The following is a 15,966-nucleotide window of genomic DNA, read 5'->3' as shown; positions in this document are numbered from 1 at the left end:
TTCAGAGGCAAAGAAAACAAAGTAATAAATGTCACTGTTAATATAGTTTGTATTTTAATATTTAAATTACTTTTTGAAACTGAATGTTATAAATGTTTGTATAGGTTTGTTTATGATTACACATTTTAGTTCAAAACAAGCCCTTCAAGACATTTCAGTAAGAATAACTGTTGCAAATTCCTGAAATATAAGCCAGAGGTACATTTCTGGGTCAGAAGTTACTAGTTTCACATTTTTATCTCAAATTTCATAGTATTTATTTAATGTTTTCCAAATACTCAATGCAGCTTATATCAGAATTAGCTTTTGAACAAATGGCTAAACACAAAGAGTAGATAAAAAGGTTGCAGAAAAGGATTTTTCTTATTTTTCTCTCCATATTTAAAGATGCTGTCTAAAGTTCTGTTCTAAACACTGTAATATGTATCAGAGGTCGTTGAAGGGACAAGTGCCCAAAATTATACAAATAGGCCTATGGTTGTCTATTGAATTTGACTATTAAAATAGCATCAAATATCTTCCTTCCCTAACAAAGGAATTATCTCTTATCCTTTAATATTTGCAAATAAGGACAGTATCACCTGATCTATAACTTATTTCACAAGTATTATTTTCAGGGGTCCTTCCACCTGAACACTGGGAAAATAAATGCAGGTAAATAAATTCTTTGTTGTAAGGAATTGAATTTGGCAATGAGACACATTATTATTATTGCTGCTGCTGCTGCTGCTGTTGCAGTGATCTCTACTAGAAATCCTAATGAAGAATATGTCCCTGAACACTAAACTATCTTTAAACTAGTACAAAACTATTACAGTGAGCAGTGTCCAAGTATGAATACAGTGATCATTATATATATATACATTTATGTTTACTTAGGGTAGCCAAAATTTCAAAATAAAACTACATAGCATCTGTAATAAGACTTAAATGTATTGCAAACTATATGTTGAACTCCTGGGCATACTTAATTATATCATCTTAATAGTATGGTAGCTGATGCTGTGGCCCTTAAGCTTCACAAATTTCAGTGAGCTTAGGAGTGCCTAGAAGTGCAACCTGTTGCTAGGTTAATCTCCTTAAAATACAATGAACATTTAAAAAAAATTATAGAATATTCTGGCTGATTTTTGAAGAATTAATAGAAATTAGTTCAAGAGGAAAAAAATCCAGTTTATGCTAAAAACAGAAAGTAAAAAAGAAACTTTTCACAAGTAAAACACTCTTATTCTATGAACAGGAATGAAAATACTGTACAGTGGTTCAATCTGACAAATTAAAGAAAAATCCATAGAGTAAGACAACTGAAGTAAACAGCACTGAAAGAAAAGTTAAAACAAGATGTTGGTCTGTTTACATTTCTTGAAACTTCCACCACCTGAACGTTGAACTCAGGCAGCACAATCAGTTATCTAGGGTATGGGCACAAAAATATCTGGTGGGCTAATATATAGAAGCCACAACTGGGCATGTAAGGATAAGCAGGATAGCCTAAATGAGTAGAGAGGATGGCATAAACCTCATGTAAGCTGAGTACATATTACATTATGTCACAAAGTGGCTGGTTTTAGTTTGTTTGTTGGTCTAACCCAATCATTATGGTTAGTAAACTATGGAATGTTAACCCAACTGTAGTTGAACAAACCATTGTCTAGCATTGTATGTAAACCCAGTGTTGGCACTGAATATTAACAAAGCAGCTGTAACCATTTCAATATTTGTTTTTAATCAGTATCTAGTTTTTAACATTCATGGTGGTTTCTGACTCACATCTAAGTATTAATTGCTTAATAGGAAAGTTGAGATGCATCTTGCTTGTTTCATAGAGAGAAGACCATACAATTTTTGTGGAGAAAAAATAAAAATTGGAGGCTGTGCCTTTGCTCTGTACAGTTTATATGCTGGGAAATTATTCGCAGATTTATAAAATCATCAGAGCCAGGAATTCAAAAATAGGCTGAGCAAATAGGGATCTATTGGACTTAGGAAACAAGATCTTATCATTTGTACAATATTTAATAATTACAATTTACCTGTACTAGTTCTAGGGAATGTCACAAATCTACACTAGTTTTGGGGGCAGCAGCAGGTTGCCTGATTCTGTGTCAGCCCTCCCATGTAAACCAGACAGGAAACACGACCAGATATGCTACCTCTCCTTTATTGTTAGGCTACATTAACAGAATGTTGCAAGTCTGAAAGAAATCTCCCATCGTCCCTATTTACCACCTAACCAGTTAGGGCAGATCCTTTCTAAGTTTCTCTTCCTATTACTCAGTTGCAGACTCCTCCCTCTCTTATCAAAAGTTTCCCTAGGCAGCATCCCTGTCTTCCAAGGTTATTCTCACATTCCATTATATACTGCAGATCAAAAGCTTTGCCCCCACCCATCTGTAAAACGCCTAGTTCTGGTCCTCTTGAAGGCTCAGACTTCTGACGTGCTGAACACAGTCAGACTTGGATGCTGGTAAAAGGACAAGAAGAAAAAGTTTCTGTCACTGGATTGCATATTCCAGGACTGGAATGCTATCTCTGGCCTCGGTGAGAAATCCAACACATTTATGGCTGCTGCTGGAGAGTACCGCAGAATTGCTGTTCTTAAATGTATGACGATTTGGGAAATGCTGTCTCATGTACTATAGCTAGCATTTTAATGCTAACAGTTAATATGGTCCTTGGCATGCATATGTACTCTTAAACAGAGCCACCCTGTAAATTTTTTTTGTGAATTTAAGGCCTAGTATGAAAATGGCTGCAGAAAAGAATAAACTAGAATTGTGAAAAAGCAACAGTGAGATTATGGTTTATGCTTAAACCATTTCTCCTATAATTTTCTTAAAAGTCTTCAAGCATTGTGGGACATCAGCAAGTTTAAATGGCTTAAGACCTACTTTAGTTCAGTAGAAAAATAGAAAATTGCTAAGAATACAAAACAAAATATACAAATTTATAAAACCTCTATAAAATCGCACTAAAATCTCTTCAGTTTTTTGACCTATTAGTTCTGTTGTTGGGAAAAGTTGAATTCAGGTGAGAATAACGTCCAGAATTGCAGTATCTGGCTGGTTCTTCAGAATGAAGCACTGTATGGAAGGTAACATCATGCTCATACTGGTCTTTCATCCATTGTATCTTCTCACGTGGAACACCATGATGATTAAGTCTAAAAATGTAAAAATATGCCAAGAGTGTGAAAATATTAGTTCTCTGTCTCTGATCCATACATTACAGTTTTCCTTGTGCAAGCAAGGTACATATTTTTGGAAAAAAACAGTAATCCTAAAACTGGATACTCATAGATTCAAAAAGCAAGGTTTCCTATGTGTGCAGTCATAGGAATTAGTACATGTAAATGCATATAGGTATGGTTGAGATTGCATGATTATATACTGGATTAAGAGATCAACAGAATCACTCCCTCTAATATCGAACTCAAATGCACCCAACGCCGATGTAATCAAATTGTGCCCACTGAGAAGCAAGAGAACAGGGTCAGTTTGTGCAAAGGAATCCCAAGAACCAAAAAAGAAGAAATAAAAAGGCTTGTAAGTTAAAAACTCACATTGTATTTTTAGTAGCCATGGGATTGTGACTGGAGGGAAGGAAAAGGACTGGTTGTTGTAGCAGGTCCCTAGTCATTTTAATAATAGGTTCAATAGAACCAGGGACGCGGTGGCGCTGCGGGTTAAACCGCTGAGCTGTCGATCGGAAGGTCGGCGGTTCGAAACCGCGCGGCGGGGTGAGCTCCCGTTGCTCGTCCCAGCTTCTGCACACCAAGCAGTTCGAAAACATGCAAATGTGAGTAGATTAATTGGTACCGCTTCGGCGGGAAGGTAACGGCGTTCCGTGAGTCATGCTGGCCACATGACCCGGAAGTGTCCTATGGACAACTCCAAGGCTTTGAAACGGAGATGAGCACCGCCCCCTAGAGTCGGACACGACTGGACTTTACGTCAAGGGAAACCTTTACCTTTACCTATCAATAGAACCAGAACCAAAACTGATCTACTGAAGAAATGAAAAGATTTATCAGTCTATCTGTAGGGACTTTAAAGCTGGTTTTCAAAACAAAACATACATGAACACAAACAATCAAGTGATGATTGGCCGTACACAGTAAGTGCAGAGTACTAGAAAGAAAGAAACCAAAACAAGAATATTCCAGAAAAATAGGGTGCCCAGAGGAAGGAAGAGAATACATTGCAGAATTTTCTTTAAAAATTCTACTTTCTAAATCAGGGGAACTTCCACTATATTCTGATTTGTTCAGACCCCATATGTGTTGTGTCCAATTCAGGGCATCACATTATTAAGAAGGATTTATGGGAAGGCCCTTAGAGAAGAGCAACAAAGATGATTGTAAGACCAGAAACAGTTCTACGAACAGGGATTCAAAGAACTAGCAATACTTAACCTTGAGCATTTGCGGGGGGGGGGGGGAGATACACCTTTTTAAGTATTTCAAGAGTACTATCACACATAAAAAGGGCAAGACCTATTGTTCATTTCATAGGACAGAAGACAAAATAATGGGTTTAAATTACAGAAAGGCAATTCCAGATGAATCTTAGGCAAAAGTTCCTAGTAGTAAGAACTGTTCAGCAGTGGAACCAATTGCCCAAAGAAGTGATGGGCACTCCTTCACTAAATAGGAACCATCAGTCTATAATATTTTAATTTAGATTCCTGTCCTGAACGGGGTTGAACTCAATGGCCTAAATAGTCCCTTCCAATTCTATGATTATAAAGCTCCCAATATGCTTTGTGTGAGACAACAGTTGACATACAAGAGAAACAAAATTATTTCAACTATTTCAACTTTTGCTCCAAATTTTCTCAATTTTAGGTGATTAAAGTATATGAATGTCACATTTCATCAGAAAACATGCCAAATTATTAACAATTCAGTAATAAGAACATTTAGTTTTCCCCAGATTTGTTACCTTTCATATCTCATGTTATTTTCTATTAATTATTGCTGCAGGTTTAATTTATGTTTAAATACAAATCTTTGCTATTTGTATATTGCTATATTTGCAATATATTTTAAACAGTGAAAAATACATTATATTCAAATAGGGATGTATACTCAATTCATTTATTTCTGATCCATGAGATACTGACATAGTAATCTGTCTTCATCACAGCTCCAAGGCCACAATTTTTACAACATATCCAAGAATGTATAATACTAATGATCAAATGATACATGAGCAAGATAAAGATTTAAATACTTCCAACTAGACTAGTAGGAACCCAACTTTCCTACATGCTGTTTTTCAGGACAATCCTCCCAGCTCTTGTCTAAATTGGGATTCATATCAATGGTTACAATGGTCAGCCTGGTTTTCTAAACCTCGGTTGCAAAATGTACCTGGCTAGTTCGCGAACGTGGAACTTCCAACGTGTATCTGGCTCTCGAAATATAACTTCATATCTGTTTTCAAGTGCCTGATTAAAAAAAAAATCGTTATTATGCTACAATTTTAAAAAGTACTGTCAAGTTTAATCCATTATTAAACTTTATCAAGTGTTCCATATTTTTCTCCACCACAAAACCATAGGGGAAAAAAAATACCAAAGGTTGGATTTGTATAACATATTTAACTTGGTTCCTGAATCAACCCAATACACTGAATAATAAACTGCATATAACACACTAAGCCACACCAAAAAAAAAAAGTGAAAGTTAAAATAGTATGTTACGTGAATGTAGCTCACAGAGCTGCACCTGGCCTGGTTAAGTGGGTTATGCTTACTTCTCAAGCATGTTAACCTATGGCCTGCTCATTCATGCTGTAACTGTTCACTATCCAAAATTTAACCATTAAAGAAGAGTGAAGGTATGCTCCCCACATTTCAGGAGAGCCTAAAAAGATGCATTTTTATTTGGCATGAATTCAGAGCATACAGAAAGACTACCTAAGTCCTTTTTCAGGAATGATGGGTACAAGCTGAACTCCTACTCCCTAAGCCACAAAAATCCCTGGTGGTTTTTTGAAAACAACTAAAGACCTGGTTCTGCCATCTTGCCTGGTGGGAGGGAGGTAATCACTCTTGGAGATGGCTGGTGCCCTAAAATGGCCCTTTAGGTATACATGAGAGATTCTATATTATCGTCGTCTGGATTTTATACTATATTTGTTTTATATTATATTGTTATATTATATTGGATATGTGTTTATGGTATTTAATTTTTCATTGTTTTTATAAATGGCCCAGAGTCCCTCCTTCAGGGGGAGATGGACAGTGGCAAAATTTAATAAATAAATAAAATAAAATAAAATAAATAATAGTTTTGAGAGTACTAATTTCAAAATAAAATGGACATTCCCACAAAATTTCATAGTTTTAAGAGGCATTGCCTTACACATTATAGCTGTTCCAAGCAAAGAAACTAGATTTTGGTAGCTTATAAATCAGGATTTATTTTCAGGCTAGTAAGTCAGCAGGTCTACTAGCTGATCTAATCATATTCCTACTGCTATTGGCTTTGATTGGATGGAATGAGTACTGGAGCAAACCTGCAGTTACCTAAGCACATTGTTCAGGATTGCAGACCCTGGCAAACTCTGCTGCTGGAAGGACGGGAGAGGAATACCACAGCTGATCAGCTCCCAGAATTACTGGGAGCTGAAGCTGTAAATCATGGCTGGCTGGGGAATCCTTGGAATTGAAGTCCACATATCTTAAAGATGCCAAGGTTGAGAAACACTGCTGTAAATGGCAGAGATCACTACAAATGCTATATTGGGAGTTTGGGTAAATGTACTTCAAGGAATAGGGATATTCTGCGCCTTGTTGAAATTGAGCTTCAGAATACATTTTAAATGCAGGTTTTAATAAAGTTTTGTTGTTTATTTTTCCCATGTCAATGTTACTGTTCATGCAATAGTTAAGCAGAAGCATTTTTTGCAGCAACATAACAGACACAGAAGTCCAGCAGAAAGCAACCTGAATGGCAGACTGACCGTAAAATAAATAAATAAATATGCATACATACATACATACATACATACATATATATATATATATATATCCCCTTTTGCTTTAATTTGCTTAGCATTGGAATGGTAATCTACCAAAAATGTATACAAGGAATAATTCCTTCCATAGCCTCCTATAAGGCTTCTTTTAATGTTTTGAAAAATACAATAATCTGCCCAATTCTTTTTCTTTTGTACTTTGGGTATTTTTGTTTTTGTGGATTATTGTAGAGTAGCACCACATCTAATCTTGCAGCCCTGGAATGGAAAACAAGGGAGGTTCCCATTGTTTTCAGTGACCAGAATTCTTGAAATATTTTATTTGATCGTAATACAACAAATTATGTTCTGCCAGACAAAGTGGGATTGTTTTGTTGGAAGCTTAAGCAAAGTAAGTTTTGTAGTCCAAACATATCCCCTAAGATAACCACACTCAGAGTTATTTATACAAACATGACTATACTATTCATACTTTTCCTCATGTTTTTTTTCAGTAAATTTCAGAATGATTTTTCATGATTTTGCTAACTACTCACCATTAACTATATAAGACTTTTCACCATCAATACATTGTAAATAAGATAGCAAACAAAAAATCCAAAATTGCTACTGAGTTATATCAAGGACTTAAACATGTTGCTTCTCAAGAAAAGAAGCAAAGCTTGTTAGACATGCAGTAATCTGTAAATTGCTCTCAAAACAGAACACTGAGCTATGAATATTGAAACAGTTACCTGTTGATACTGTAGGTGCTGTCAAAACTATATTAAGAAAAATGAGTGGAAATTGGAATTAGCAGATTGATTGACCTTTTTTGAGAATCACATTCAATAAGTGATTTTTACAGGTAACAGGGGCGAAAGATAATATTTCACTGGTGTGCCAGGCAGCATCTAATTTTTAACAGTCACCAAGGGTCACCAATATAACTGATTGGAAAGAAATATAAAACAGACCAAAGGAAGAACTTCTTCACACAGAATAATTAAGAATTCATCACCACAAAACACAGTGATGGCTACTAATTTGGATGGCTTTAAAAGGAAAATTGATAAATCCATGGAGGACAGGTCTACTGAAGGCACACTTCCAAATACCAATGGCAAAGGAACATTGGCAGGCATCTGGTTGGCCACTGTGAGAAATCCTGGGCTAAGAGGGGCCTAGGCTATGCTGATGTTCTTAAGTACCTTCAACCATTAACTGGTATAAACATTTCACTCAAATTATCTAAGTGCTAGATTAGCAGCAGCGGTAAGGCAACCAGAAGGATAGCGTAACATTTCTCCCTTATAACTTGTTTTAAATTGAAAGATGGCCTGTAACACTATTGAAAAGACATACTTTTGCCTGCCTAAGGTCCTCGGCATCTCCCTTAAAAGAGATTAGAGTGCCAGAAAGACCTGTATTTTAAAAGAACAGCTGCCAATCATAAAGTATCTGATGAGCTAATGATCTGGCTCAATATAAGGCAATTTCATATTTTAATTTAAAAAGTGATTGTGCTGATTGCAAAGCCTATACTGGCCTAGATATAAATATCCCACAGGCTGGAACTCTGCTTCCATAGTCTCCATGTAACTACATTCCTTTAAAACTGTACATGATTATTGAGAATCTTCTCAATTAAAAAAAAACCAAATGTAACCTAAAAGAAAGAAGCTTGATTTATATTGGATGATATAAAAACCTATTGACCTCCAGATACCCATAATCCCATTATAGTTGCAATACTGCCAAGCTGGAGAATGTAGTTTGAGGACTTGGACAAGAACTTGGACAAAGAATTCAAGCAAAAGAAAAGTATTATTTGAAAACATTACTCACATTACAGATTCTTGCAAATTTTCTCCCTAATTTGATAAGTAATCAAGTTTGATAACACAATTATTAAATATTACAAACAGGTCACAATATTCCCTACCATTATCACATATGGCTTCATTTCCCAAGCGTGGATGTTGGTATTATCAATAATAACTGGCGATTTCCCATTCTTCATTGCTTTACGTGCTGTAACATAATAATGTACATGTTTTTAGTAGGTGGAACTAGTTATCGCCTATCTAGATAATTATATTAAATCCTTCAGGTAACTTCCAAAACAGACTAAGGAACTTGAGATTTCCAGGGCCTGTAGTACAATTGCAAATCACCAAGCTAGGAGGACCTATTTTGTGGATTTACTGCAACAGAAGTATTGGTGATTCATATTACAAATAAGTATGAGATAAAATTAGCAAAGGACTTTCAAGACACAGGCTTTTATTCCTTTCATATTTTGTCTGCATTATATTTTCAGATTGTTATTTCCCATATAATGCCATATATGGAGAAAAAAATACTGCAAAATTAGAGCAGAAAAGGAAGAACACATTAAGTCCGGATATAATTAATGTTACTGTAGTATAGAAAGCCAACTACTGTCATCTTACTAGTTACTCTACTGCGGAGCTGCAGGGACAGGAAGTATATTTGCAACTAAAAGATTCCCAACCTCTTAAGAGTGCCCTATGATGCGGGAAGACCAGTCTAATGAGCCAGGTCCCAGATACTTAGCAGTAGACCTGGCTTCTAATACACATAGCAAAGTGGGGTCACCAGGACTGGTTATATTGTAAGAAGTGCTGCCACTGAGTAGCAATTACGTTTCTAAATTATGGGGGCCTCTTCAGGGAAATAAAATTGGCACTGATTTTTTCCTGCTCTTTAAAACACTATTTGTCCATGTATTTTAAAACTTAAAATGTAGAAGGGTGAATTTGACAGATGAATTTGACCTCCACTAATTTCAGACTTTTTAATTATTATTAATACCTTTTATTTTTCTACCTGTTGTGATTTTGTTATGATATTTGTTTTAGTGCTAAGTATATTGGCTTGGAAACTCTTGTGGATGAAGGAACAGTTAAACTGTTGCTTTAAAACATATAAATATGCTTGGTCTTAATGCTTGTATATACAATTCAAAACATATGCAGTAGAAATATGCATTCCCATGTATGAAAATGTTAAAAGTAAATGTACTCTTCATATATTTTTTCTTCGTCCAGGAAGTTACAGGAAAGCCCAAACAATGCCACAGTTAAATTTATATAATTTATATATAAGCCAACAAACACAATACTAGCATTATGCCTCTATCTTCTATCCTCACGCTGCTCCTACTTTCCTCCCTTCTCAACTTGCCATAATTAATCCAGAAGCTTTTTCATTATCTACAGTTTCTCATTCATCTGAACCAGAAAACCAAAGTCATTGCATTTGAAATCAGCAAGTACATTAGTTGCTGATATAAGGTTATCAGCTAGTTCCAGTTCTGACAAGCTTCATGTATAGGGTATAATATGGAGATAGGCAGTCTTTTGTAGCTAGGGTGTCTGTATGTATTTTTCACCTTTCCATTTTTTGTTAGCTTAGACCAATTTTGAACAGGTAAGAGCATTTAAGCTACCAAAATAATATGTTACATCTTTTCACATTTTTTTGTATTTCAGTATGTGACAAATCTACCACTGAAAATCTATAGTTTCAGCACTGCAACCTGAGGACTATAAAAATAAGTCTAACGCTTGTCCCCATATGGATCACAGTTGCCTTCCCATGATGTAACAGAAAATGTCTGTATTGCTAACTATAAAGTACCAGGGTTAATTGTATTATGTTGAAAAGAAAAGAGTGTAATGTACACTGGTGGTCAAAGTACAAATGAATTGAACTGAACAAATTACAATCAAACAGGTCAGTAGACTCAGGCAAGCCTTCAAACCCTATATATAATAATTATTTTTCATATTGCTTCTAGGCTCAGGTTTCCAGATGGCCATTTCTGTCCTACAGTTTATGGAAATGATAGAGAAGGGGGATTTCCAAGTTATTTTTCACCTATTTCTATCCAACATTCCCTAATATCCACCTAGGAGCCAGCTGGAAGTTATCATAGAATTGGCAGAGCAGATCAATCTTCCAGAAATGCCAGAAAATGTTAAGTTCTTCCAAGAAATGATACAGAGAAGAAAACCCATGGGAGGATTCAGCATTAGAAAAGTAATATGCAAATAAACTGTTATTATTTTAAAAGCAATGGGCATGCTTATTTCCAGAGTAACATTTCCCTTCAGGGCATATATTTATCTTCCAGATTCCTAATAACAGCAGCAAAGAACAGACATGATACTGATGTTAGAAAACATCATAATGCAATGTAGTCTTCAGCGTCCGTATATCAGAAAGTCTTTAAACAGTAAGTATATCAACTTTCACTTGAGGATTAAAATTATTCTGTTCTTAATTCTATTAAATGAAGCTTTGTTCTAATCAATTTTTGAGAGCCACTTTGATACAGTAGATAAAGAGGAATGTTAAGAAGAGCCATACATGCCTCTTTCCTGGTTCCACTTATGTGCCTCTCCCAAACAATCAGGATTAAACTCATAGGTGCCATCCTCTGTGATGAAATACTCATCAGTGCTAAAAATGGCTGCATTAGGAAATTCACGTTTCAGTTGCCTGACAGACAAAAAAAAAGAACTAAGTGCATATTAGTTATCATTACTGAATCCAACAATGTGATGCCACAAGAGAAAAACTTCCACCACTTTGAAAATGCCATTTTGTGCAACTGTCAAATGCAATACTTTGATTTTTGCAAGCGCCTGAGACAAACATATGCATTTTTTTTAATTAACTATAGCTACATTATAGTAGGGCAGAGGTATACAGTCTGAGGCTCTGAGGCTCCTCTCCCCAGAGTCTTCTGTGCTGCCATCAGAGTTCATCCTATTTGCTGCATGATTTTAATGTTTAATGTGGCAAAGGGGGGAAATCATTCAGGTGGTTGAAATAACCATGTTAACAGTATTTATTTCAAATTAATCATTTGAATGGTTTTATTTATTTATTTGGTCAAAAGGGTAATACCAGCACTTTCAAACAATTTGTCAAATTTTATGGAGTTGCTTTTATGCTACAAATTTCCAGGCATTTTTCTTCTCCCTCTTTTTCTCTCCTTTTTTTATTTCAACTTATCATATATATGGATTCTTTTATACTGTTAGCTGTTGATTTAGGTTATATGATTTGTCAATGTTTGCATAACACTGAAAGATCAATTTGATATGTGCTTTTTGGTTTTGTTTGTAACCTTACTTTGTTATCAAAATTATAGATTTGTTTGATCAATAAAGCAAAATAATTTTTGAGGACTGGTTTTCTTAAATATAATAGAGCCAATACTAAGTTAAGCACAAATCACAATTCCCCAGATGCAGCTATTTATAGCACCCCCATTGCTGGTCTTTCAAAGCCTGCTGCTTGTTATGCTTCCTCAATTTAGTAAATAAGAATTAAAACTATGCATCAATTATGGAATTTTAATGTACACTGCTTTGAACAAAAATGGTGTGCTTCTGATATGCATTCAGTGTAAAACACTGAAGTAGCTGCTATGTGCATAAGGAGTGGCTCTAATTCACTCAGTTTAACCGCCAACCTAAAATTTAAGTTATGTGCAGAAAATATATTAACTAATTTCACCGGGTTCAGTGCTGACATATATAACAGAAGGAGCAAATATTCCATTTTCACTATGTACTTGTACAACCTGATTACTTCTCCAAACCATAGCAGGCAAAACCAGGCATAATTTCTCATGGAGACACAAGCGGGTGGGAAGTGTTCCTTCCAATAGCGTCAATAAGGCAGGAGTCTGGGCAAAAGTCACACACCACATTGGGGCAGCCCAAACACAGCAGTGCAAGGTCGCTAAGTAAGCGTCAGAGTTTGAAGAGTGGGTGGCATAAAAATACAGCTAAAAAGATGGCATTCTCATTGGCCAACCTAGCTATGGCTGCTTTTTTGTATTAATAGGCTCCTGATCCCATCACATTCAGGCTTTCTGGAGGGGCTTATCAGTGTGGACTTAAGAGCGCCTGAGAGTAACAGGGGCAAGGACACTCTTGTGCAATGTTTCTCAACCTCAGCAATTTTAAGATTTCGTGTGTCTGTACAAGGGACCGGTCTCCGAGGGCAAAGCACCCTTCCCACCCCTCTCCCAATTATTCTCTGGTTTCCCTGATTGGCTTTGGAGTACTCTCTTAACTACCTTTAATGGCACTCCCCACCCCCAGCATTCCTGTTCCTTTAAAACAATAAACTCCACCAGGTTAAGCTAGGAAAAACAAAACGAAACAAAACAAAAACCGGAGCAACAGCTTCTTCCTCCTCGCACCACCCGAACTGACCGACCGCCTGCCGTGTTATCAACACGGGCCAGGAAGGCTTCGGCTGAGGGGGCGCTCGCTGCAAAACCACGGCTGTCTTGAGCGCCTGGCAGCTCCTGGAGACCCCCTCGCCGCCCTCGCGGACAGAACCGGTGCGACCGATCAAAGGATGCGGGAATGACTGCGGCTGGGGGAGGTTTACCTGGCCAGAGTACTTTTCCCGGACCCGGGCAGGCCGCGGAGCAAGAAGAGGCGTTTGCTGAAATGGCGAGCGGTGGACCTGCCTTGGGCACGGCGGGGCTGCTGGAGGCTCAGGCCCCCGAGGGCGCGAACCAGGCTGTCTTCCATAGCGGCGCAGCAGCAGCAACAGCAACAGCCTCTGCCTCCTCGGAGCCTGCCTGAGTCACCGAGTGTTTACACTGCCCTCCCTCCGCGTGACTGAGGGGCAGCGCCAGCTCGCTCCGCCCCCCCCCCCCCGCAGGGCCTCCGGCCTGCCCATCTGAGGGCCGCGCGCGAGGAACTCGGCTGAAGGCGAAAGTGGCGCATTGGGCGTTCCCTCCGAGCACGGCTCTCCGGAGGAAGGGCGGAGCGTGGCACCTCTGTCGGAGAACCAGAGTCAGTCCCGCTAATAACGTGTAAACCCCCTGCTAAGGAAAGCGCTGCCTATGCTATCCTCTATCGGGCAGGAACGGTCCAATCGAACGAGGCTTATGCGAAAGTCAGCTCGGTCACGATCCGTGGGATCGCGCAGTTGAGCGGGCTTAGCGCTTCCCCAAGCCAATTATGCAGTGACCAGGCAGCAGTTGGCTTACCACAGGTTGGGCAAGGCGGGTGGATAGGATGGCAGCCTCCGATAGTCGGACGTTAGAGCCGCCCGCTCTGGCTGCGGAAATCTGGGCAACAATTACCTGGCAGAGAGAGTTTTCTATACGTTTGCTGCGTTAAGCCAGACGTAGTAGAGCCACTGACACGAAAACTTTTCTTCATGAGGAGTAAAGGCCCGCTCCGGAGCCTGGCGGAGGCAATAAGGTGAACTATTAAGTAGCCGCCGAAGAATGCAGCCCTACTGACAAGTGCGAACAATATCCCTAATACTCGCGTACATATTTGTTAAGTTCTCTGCCATCGGACGATTGCTGGCATGGTTCCCTGACTTAGCAATGCTAGTTTTGAATGTGTTGTTGGCAATTATTAATATGAAAAGTCACCCTGCTTGTTTCTGTATACCGTACTTTTCAGCTTGCACAACTAATCTGTAGTTTGTGTCATTTATTCCTAGGGTTTATGTTTTCCCCTGTAGATCAATTAGAGTCTTTATTTCCAAAAATTTTACAGTATTTAAAATAAGGCTCACCGCTGGTTATTTTGCAGTTGACCAGCGCAGTTACTTCTCTCTACCAAATATTTGGAACTGGGTAGTTTTGAGTGAATAGAAAACAAACAGAAAGGGTTTCCTGTTACCCTAAGGACTAATGAACTTACTAGCATTTAAGACATTTTGTTATTTTTGCTGTAATAGACAAATATAGTTGGTGTTGTAGCAAAACAATGTTCATTTAGCCAGAATTGGTAATTTATTCTAATTATTTTGGGGGTGGAAAATTCTTTAAAATATTATCCCACCTTAAAAAACTTAAGGAATTTTTATATAGTAGTTATATCCTCTCATATTGGTTCTTTTCTTGGTAGTGTAATATTTTAGACATGGGGGTGTATTATATTTTGCTTCTCATGTATTCAGAGGACTAGTTCATTATGAACAATTAAAAAAACAATTACAATATAAGAACAGTAGAATATACTGTACATCAACAAACTTCTGCATTTATAGAATAATTGTTTAGTTTGCCAATCTTTTATTTCTATGCTATATATTGTTGGTTTGTTGGTGTCTGTCTATCTGTCCGTCCACTTGTTAACAGCTACTACTATTACCTCTTCTCCTCCTCCCTACCTCCCTCTCTCTGTTCCCATAAACTTCTATTTCCTTTTCTTATAATGAAGTGGCCAGTTCTCTCTTTATGTACTTGTGCTGTAAAAGGTAAAGGTAAAGGTTTCCCTTGACGTTAAGTCCAGCCGAGTCCGACTCTAGGGGGCGGTGCTCATCTCCGTTTCTAAGCCTTGGAGCCGGCGTTGTCCGTAAGGACCCGTCCGTGGTCATGTGGCCAGCATGACTCACGGAACGCCGTTAGAACAATAAACTACTATTTAACCTGAAAGTAAACTACAACTAAATGCACATTGAATCAAGTTGCAGTTCTATTTGGATGTGGACATAGGTCTCACTTTTTATTGTAGGAGTTGGAATTTACCACTTTCATACTCGCAACCTAGACTAAATTAATGGAATATAGCTTTGAAATAGAAATAAAGAGTTCTGCTCTGTTCTACCTTCAGCATGAGGTCCAGTTCTGGATACCACACTTTAAGGATTCAGACAGACCAAAACAGATGGAAAGGAAGGCAGTAAGGATAATCAGAGGATTATATGCTAAGTTGTATGAGGATATGACTGTTTAGCTTTGTGAAATGCTTATTAATGGGCCTAGGGTAGCAGTCTTCTTGTACCTAAGGGGTATCACACAGAAGAATATCATAACTGGTTTTCTTGTCCCCGGAAGCAGGACATAGGATAATGGTCTTAATATACAGGCAAGCAGTTTCCAGTTGAACGTTAGCAGAAATTTTCAAGTGGTATGAGGAGTTCCACAGTAATTCCTAGGGAGGAGGTGGGCTCCCTTTCACTGGATGTGTTCAGG

At 37.8% G+C, this 15,966-nt stretch overlaps 1 protein-coding gene across 1 annotated transcript; it reads right to left on the bottom strand.

The window, feature by feature from the left end:
- Window positions 1–31: 31 nt before the first annotated feature.
- Window positions 32–13,604, bottom strand: N4BP2L1 (NEDD4 binding protein 2 like 1). Its single transcript, XM_063305706.1, has 5 exons — window positions 13,410–13,604; window positions 11,368–11,495; window positions 8,911–8,999; window positions 5,375–5,451; window positions 32–3,163 (listed from the first exon to the last, which is right to left on the bottom strand). The coding sequence occupies exons 1-5, from the start codon at window positions 13,553–13,555 to the stop codon at window positions 2,983–2,985; spliced, it is 621 nt and encodes a 206-aa protein (XP_063161776.1). The 5' UTR covers window positions 13,556–13,604; the 3' UTR covers window positions 32–2,982.
- Window positions 13,605–15,966: the final 2,362 nt, after the last annotated feature.

Source organism: Candoia aspera, chromosome 5, assembly GCF_035149785.1.
Source record: "Candoia aspera isolate rCanAsp1 chromosome 5, rCanAsp1.hap2, whole genome shotgun sequence".
Classification (NCBI taxonomy): Eukaryota; Metazoa; Chordata; class Lepidosauria; order Squamata; family Boidae; genus Candoia; species Candoia aspera.
This window is presented reverse-complemented; position numbering and strand designations above follow the sequence as displayed.